This window comes from Amborella trichopoda, chromosome 4 (genome assembly GCF_054954075.1).
Source record: "Amborella trichopoda isolate Santa Cruz 75 chromosome 4, AtrichopodaSantaCruz75HAP2 v2.0, whole genome shotgun sequence".
In the NCBI taxonomy this organism is placed as follows: domain Eukaryota; kingdom Viridiplantae; phylum Streptophyta; class Magnoliopsida; order Amborellales; family Amborellaceae; genus Amborella; species Amborella trichopoda.
In genome coordinates this window covers 45,099,124-45,106,686 of record NC_142339.1, presented here as the reverse complement: position 1 = coordinate 45,106,686, position 7,563 = coordinate 45,099,124, and the positions used below count along the sequence as shown (strand labels likewise).

Here is a 7,563-nt window from a genome sequence, read left to right as displayed (position 1 = left end):
TTATTGTAAATTCTACATGGTATTAGAGCAGGTTGTTTTATTGCTGAGCGTTGATAACTCCATAGCTGGATTTGTTCCCATCGAACCTTTGTCTGGTTCAGTGATAGTATACTCATTGGCCACAATTAATATGACTAGTAATTTGTAGTGTCTATCTAACCTAAAAAATAATAAAAATATAAATCCTATGTTTATTGCTAATGGTTCTTTAATTCATATCCATAGTGTTGGTAAGATCAATTTCTTCTCCAAGTCACAAAACTCTGAAGTCCTTTTTGTTCCATCATTTTCTTCAAACTTGATGTCTGTTAGTAAAATTACTCAAAGCATGAATTGCAATGTTATTTTTTCTCCCAACTCTGTGATTTTCCAAGACCGGGCCACAGGGAAGAAGATTGGTGAAGGAAGATTGTCTCATGGGCAAAAATCATTTAATCAAGAGAATAAGGCTTTGGTTGCCAGTCAAGATAATTTTGATGTTAATAAATTGTGGCACTGAAGATTTGGACACCCTTCAGATAAAGTTTTGAAAAATCTTAATGCATTTTCTATCTTTAAACTCTCATTCTTGTTAAGTTTCAAAAGTCTCAAAACATACAATATTTCCTTTTTAGTCTTCTGTACATGTTTTAAAGGAACCACTTTATTTGATACATTTTGATGTGTGGGGATCAACCCCAGTCGATTCTTATGATGGTTGTAAACATTATGTTACTTTTATTGATGATTGTCCTCATACTACTTGGGTATATTTATTGAAATAAAAAACATCAGTTTTTCTATGTTCAAAGAGTCTTCCAAACTGATTTCCACTCAATACAAAAAGATGAATCTCAATGTAAATTCTAAAAATATCGATCAAAGAGTAATTTAGTAGATTTTGGTAATTCTATAAATTTAACCCTGTATGTATGTAAATATCCCTATTTTTTATATTATTGCTTTTACAATTAAAAAAAGTTCCTATAGAGCCGAAGCTCTGAACTATCAAATTAGAGCCCATATCAAAAATTTCACTAGAAGAAGTTGTTTTGATGCCCAAATATCCTCAAATTGATCAACTCAGCATCAAGATGCATGGACATGAGAAAAACATGGATTTCAAGTTTCGAAAATAGTGCATCTTGTAACGCATTTTTGGACCATCAATTTTCAAGATTTTCATGTTGTTATAGATCTGCTAGATCTAGACCATTTCCGAAGCTTTAAATTTTATAATTAAAGATAAAAAATATATTTTAAGGTTATTACATATATTTCCAATATTTAAACTAGTTTTTTTTAACATTAACACATGACTTTTATGGAAAAAAGTGAAATTACAAGGGGAACGAAATACATAAAGATACATCACACAAATTTGGTAATCACCAATGAGGATTGAAAAGGACCACCCTTGGCAATAGAATCAGCTTCAGCATTTGCTTCATGGTAACAATGAAGTATTTCAACATCAAGTGACTGAAGAACGTCACCAATTTCATGAAAAAGGGAAGAGAGTCTCCAAAGAGCTCGCGCTTCTATATTACACAATGATATAATATTCGTTGAATCCCCTTTAATAACCTTTTCTGTATCAAAATTTAAAAGCAATTTAATTCCCTCCAATAAACCGCTAGCTTCTACTTCATTGACTATTGTATTAGCACAAGGACCAGAGTAAGATTTCTCGACCCTATTTGAAAATGTGTTTTACTTTAATTGTTTAGAGCCTCGGCGCTACTGCACCTTTTACATTTAGATGGCATGGTTTCACATTTTCCCCATTGAATTACTTTTTTAAAAGAAAAAAAAAGCCTGAAAGATATACCCTATCAGTCCCAACACAAGAAAAGAATAAAAGAACAATAATAGAGAATTCCTTGAAGTCATCATGGGTGGTACGGATTTTGAAAACCCTATCATAGTTTATTGTTGCTTTATCGGTATCAATTCCTCGTCTACGAAAGAAGAACCCGCCGACCAAATCTTTGTGCACGGCATATATGCATTACATGCTCAAGGGCGAGGCTATAAATGCTTACAAATTCGTTCGAGTTAGAGCGAGAGACACATTGTGTAGAGAGAGGATCGGCATGGATCTATGCAGGCCTACCCTTTGCTTCATGTCTTTTGTCATTATTTTTCTCATCATAACACAATCCGTTCCTTCGGCTTCACAGGAAGTTGGTAATCTCTGCTACCCATTTTCTCTCTCTGTCTTTATATACTGCAGTTTTTGTTTTCCTTCTATTTTTATCGTCCTGCAATTTCTTCTGTTCCTCTCTTCCTTCTAAATCTAATTTATTTCTGGTTTTTACTTTTGTATCCTCTCTCACATGATGTTTTCTCTCTCTCATATGAAGTTTTTGTTTGATGAATGGTAGAGGATGAGAGAGAATTTAATTATTTGGAAGACAGTGAAAGGGGGCCAAAGCACTGGGGCGAGCTCTATCCCGAATGGAGGGCTTGTAGCAATGGGGATATGCAGTCTCCCATTGACCTGCTTCACGAAAGGGTGGAGGTTCTGCCAAATTTGGGGCGATTACAGAGAAAATATAAGCCCGCTAAAGCAATCCTAAAGAACAGAGGCCATGATATAATGGTATCTCTCTCTCTATGTGTGTTGTTTGAACTTAATCAGGGGAAAACTTTATATCGGGTTGCAACTGTAGAAGTACAATGCACCTCCAAAATCTATCGAAAAAGGTTGTTTTAATGTTAAAAGACGTTCTAATTGATCATCTTGATATCGAGATGTATGAATGTGTAAAAAAAAGAAATTTTGAGTCGCAAATATAGTGCATCTTGCAACACATTATCTAAACTGTCCATTTTCAAGATTTTCACATGTTTATAGATCTACATGATTTTAACTATTTTTTAAATTTAAAATTTAATTATTAGATATGAAAATACATTTTCAGATAATCCTAAAAAATTGTACATCAAAATTACATGTTGTAATAAAATTTAGAGGTACGCCTAAATTGGATTGTTTAAGGTTGCAACTTTATTGAAACCGCAGCCTTAATTAAACATTATTGTGTTGTTTGAACTTAATTAAACATTGTTTTCTCTCTACTTGTTTATGTGTGTAACTATAAATTGATGTGGCAGCTTAAGTGGGGGAAAAGTGGAGCTGGAACACTTGAAATAAACCAAACGGATTATGTTCTGAAGCAATGTCATTGGCATTCACCCTCCGAGCACACTTTCAATGGTTCAAGGTAAATTAATTAATCAATTATGCAATGCATGGGTCTCTGTCCTTTTGACATCATTCCTTCTGTGACCTTTTTGTCCTGTCGCGCACTTATTGCAAAACTTTAGGGCTTTTCACATTTACTTCCCAATTGACGGAAAAAATTGGGGGTTGTTTGATTAAGATACCATTTAGAGGTGCACTTGGTTCACCAAAGCAAAGATGGGAAGAATGCGGTGGTTGGGATTACCTATAAAATTGGCAGACCTGATACCTTTCTTAAGGAGGTAATCATGCTCACTCTCTAACGGTGTTTTATTTGGTAATTAATTGTCTAACAGTGTTTTCTCTTTATTAGTGCAAAAGTCGACGTCCTTCCGAAGACTATTTATTTTTTATATAAAAAAGTCACAATCATTACTAGCTATTGGATGTAATGTTTAATGGATTGAAATGTGTCATAACATTTGAAAGTTTTTATTTTGGACATTGTGTCTAGTTAGTGGCTCATTCTTAACCACCCGATTTTACATCTAATGATCAATAGTAGTTGTGACCTCCTTGTAATAAAAATAAATGATCTCGTATACATTTCCAAAAAATAAATGGTCTCTAGCCGACAATCCATTTAAAAATAGGATTTCTCTCCGTTTTTGTTAAGGCTTCTTATCCATCTGCGATAGGCCTACAAACTTCAATGCTCTTCTTTTTACTTTGCTTCCTTTCTCTTTTCCAATGCTTCCCTAAACACTTTTCCATGGAAAAGTGATTCGCGCGCCACTAACTTTTTTTTTCCAGATTCATGCAAATCATAGTTTAGATTTTCAAATTTTAGATTCAAAATCCAACTTATTTATGATATTTTATAACATATTATTTAGACCATCTATTTTAAAGATTGAATCGTTATAGATCTGCTTGAGCAGCACCGTTTTTAAAATTTAATATTTTTCAATTAGGGATAGAAATAACTGGAAAACACAGTATGTAGCATCGTCTCTTTCTCCATCCCAAATTTATCTACGTTGGTCGACATGCTTTTCCTTTTTCTTTCTCTCTCTTCATTGCTTTACTAACAAAATTTGTGACGATTTTGTGTGCGATTGAAGAAATAAAAGAATTCGGTTCTTTGATCATTTCAGCTCATGGGTAATATATCATCTATTGCGGATTCTAAAAATGCTGAAGCACAAGTGGGCGTGGTGGATCCAAGGCACATAAAGATGGGTAGTAGAAAGTATTACAGATATATGGGCTCTCTTACCACTCCACCATGCACACAAGGCGTTGCATGGAATATAGTCAAGAAGGTTTGCGACTCTCTCTCTAAATCTTCGTCCTAAATATGTTTTATTGCAATTTCCTCTCTCTATCGAGATTTACCAGGATTTGCACCCAGTGTTGGCCCCTTTCCACCTGACTTTGTTCAAAGCTCGCACACTGATTCTCTCTTGCTACCTCTCTCTCTCCCCTCTTTTGGTATTCTCTAATGTAGCCAAGCATAAGCAAGGACTAGTTTGTTTGTTAGCAGGGCACTACCCAAGCTCTACCAACTAAATAATTAAAAAAAGAAATAATGAAAATTCAGATCGATCGAAGGGCAATTTTTTTTTTTTTAAAAACAAAATATGGGTTGACCAACTTACTTTAATTTTCACCTATATGCTGAGCATTTCGTATTTTACATAAATTTTATTGTTAGTAAGTAAATCACTCCAATTTAAATTTTGATAATGTTAATTTCAGGTGAGGACGGTCTCTAGAGAGCAGCTGAGGCTCTTGAGGGCTGCGGTTCATGATGTAAGCCTTTCAACTTTCATAATTATATATATACATTACTGCATGATTTATCTATTTTAGTGATCCATTTATTTTGCATGATGCCTATTAAATAAATAGTACCAATTGTGTCTAATTATGTTACAGGAAGCTGAGGCGAACGCGAGGCCAACGCAGCCCATCAACAAACGAGTTGTTGACCTCTACACTCCAAGGCGTCTTTCACCTGCTCTCCATTTTTTACTTTAACATATACCAACATTGAAGAAGTACCCTTCAATTTCTTTTGTTCATTCTTTTAGGGCATGTAATTTATTTGTTACTTGGACAATAAACATTATACTAGATTACCAGTTCACATTAAATTTTATGCAAATATAAAGAAGTGCCCTTCAATTCTTCCATATTTGTCGTAAGGATCGATAAGAAATCTTTTAATCTGTTCTTGGTGTTTAGTGATTCGCCTTGTTTGGAGTTTTCGCAACCGGTCGGATTGGTGATTTTCTGTCTAAAATAACTTACTGTATTTATAAGTGCATAATGTTAGAGAAGTTGGGATCCGTGGGCCACATTGTACACCTGACCTTTCAATAATAAAAATAAAAAGGATCGGTTCAAATCGGTCGCAATCCACAAAAATAAAAAGTAAATAAAAATTAAAATCGGAGTTTATGCAGTTGTGATTTAGGGGGACTTAGAAAAATAGTAGATAAACTTAATTAATATATATATATCAAAAAAGATTGTGTAAACCCATGGCGTACACCTACAGTAAACGCCAATAGCCTAGATTGAATTTGGGCCGATCTGACGATCACGAATGTCCGATAGTGTTTGAATTTGAATTTTTTTTCTATAAATCCAAAGCATTTTAAATTTTAGGCGCGTGTTCTTATCATCAAGGCACACCTAATAAAAATATAAAAACCATAGTTCATGAAAACAAATTAACCAAAATACCCCTAAAACTTTGAGGGGTATTTTGGTCAATTTATTTCATGTAAAATATTTTTCTGATATTTTTTGTACATTCGCCTATTTTGAAAAAAAAAAAAAAACGGCAAAAATTTCAACTGATTTGAATTTGTAAAATAAAATAATTAAAATTCAAACACTACCGGACATCTGTGATCGTCAGATCAGCCCATATTCAATCCGGGCCATTGGCGTTTACAGATGAAATGGCTATCACAAAGATTTCTCCTATTGAAACCACATTTCTAGAAGGTTTGCTTTACTTTGATTGTTTAGAGCATTGGCTCTATAAAAACTATGCCTATATATATATATATATATATATATATATATATATATATATATATATATATATATATATGATAGCCTTAAAATATATTTTTATCTTTAATTATAAAATTTAAAGCTTAAAAAATAGTGTAGATCAAGATGATATGTGAAAACATGAAAATCTTGAAAATTAAGGTCCCAAAATGCATTACTAGATGCAGTACTTCCATAACTTAATATCCATTTCTTTTCTCATGTCCATGTATCTTGATGTCGAGATGATCAATTTGATGATATTTGGGCAACAAAACAACCTCTTATAGTGAAAGTTTTGAGGTAGGCTCTAATTTGATTGTTAAGAGCCTAAGCTCTATATAAATGATTCCATATATATATATATATATATATATATATATATATATATCTAGGGAAACGTTTATATAGAGCTTAGGCTCTTAACAATCTAGAATTTGTATATGGGTTTGTCTAGAGTTGACAACCCCTCAAAATACAAAGGTTCAAGCTAGCAGGGATTGTGGTGGGTGTATTAAACAAAACAAGCATTACTTTTTTATTAAAAAATTATTTAAATAGGTAACTTTACCATTAAGCAAGGACAAATTTGAAAATTTTTTAAAAGTACAATGGCATTTTGGAAGTTAGTGTTCTAGAATTTTATTTGTAGAATGCCATTGTTCTTTAGTTAAATTTCAATTTTACCCATTATGGAGATGACAAAAGTACCATTTGTTTTGTAGTAATATTTACAAAATTGCCCCATAAAAGTAACTTTTTTAAAAAAATAGACTACAAAATTAATAAATCCACCTTTCACAAAACTCTCTATCTTGAACCTTTGTAATTTGAAGGGTTGTGAAGTTTATAATATCCCTATATATATATATATATATATATATATATATATATATATATATATATGAGAGTGTCGGTTTCATTTGTGTAATTTAGAGAATACTCTCCCAAAAATAACGAGTAGGCGTATATCTAAAGAGAGGGATTCTAAATGATAGGTGTACATCTAATGAGATAGTAGTGAGAAATCCTAAATTTTAAAGAGTGGCCACGTTTCTTTTTTGTACCTAGAGAGAGATCCTAAATTATAGGTATATATCTAAAGAGATAGGGAGAAATCCTAAATTTTAGAGAGAGGCCACGTTTCTAAAACACTGCATTAATTATATATAAGGAAAATGTATGTGAATGTGAGAGAGAGAGAGTACGCACAAATAATAGGAGGCCTACATGGATTTCTATGCACCTACAAATTTTAGGAGTATATGGATTTCTATATAGACCTCTGAATAATCCAAGGAGGTCAGAAGTTGTGCGATAGA

The 7,563-nt window shown here is 32.8% G+C and overlaps 1 protein-coding gene across 1 annotated transcript; it reads left to right on the top strand.

The window, feature by feature from the left end:
- The first annotated feature begins 1,988 nt into the window (after nucleotides 1–1,988).
- On the top strand, nucleotides 1,989–5,367 carry LOC148782511 (alpha carbonic anhydrase 7-like). Its single transcript, XM_088864127.1, has 7 exons — nucleotides 1,989–2,169; nucleotides 2,367–2,584; nucleotides 3,100–3,209; nucleotides 3,369–3,471; nucleotides 4,327–4,494; nucleotides 4,931–4,984; nucleotides 5,111–5,367. Exons 1-7 carry the CDS (start codon nucleotides 1,995–1,997, stop codon nucleotides 5,210–5,212), a joined length of 930 nt encoding a protein of 309 aa, XP_088720253.1. The 5' UTR covers nucleotides 1,989–1,994; the 3' UTR covers nucleotides 5,213–5,367.
- The last annotated feature ends 2,196 nt before the right edge of the window (nucleotides 5,368–7,563 follow it).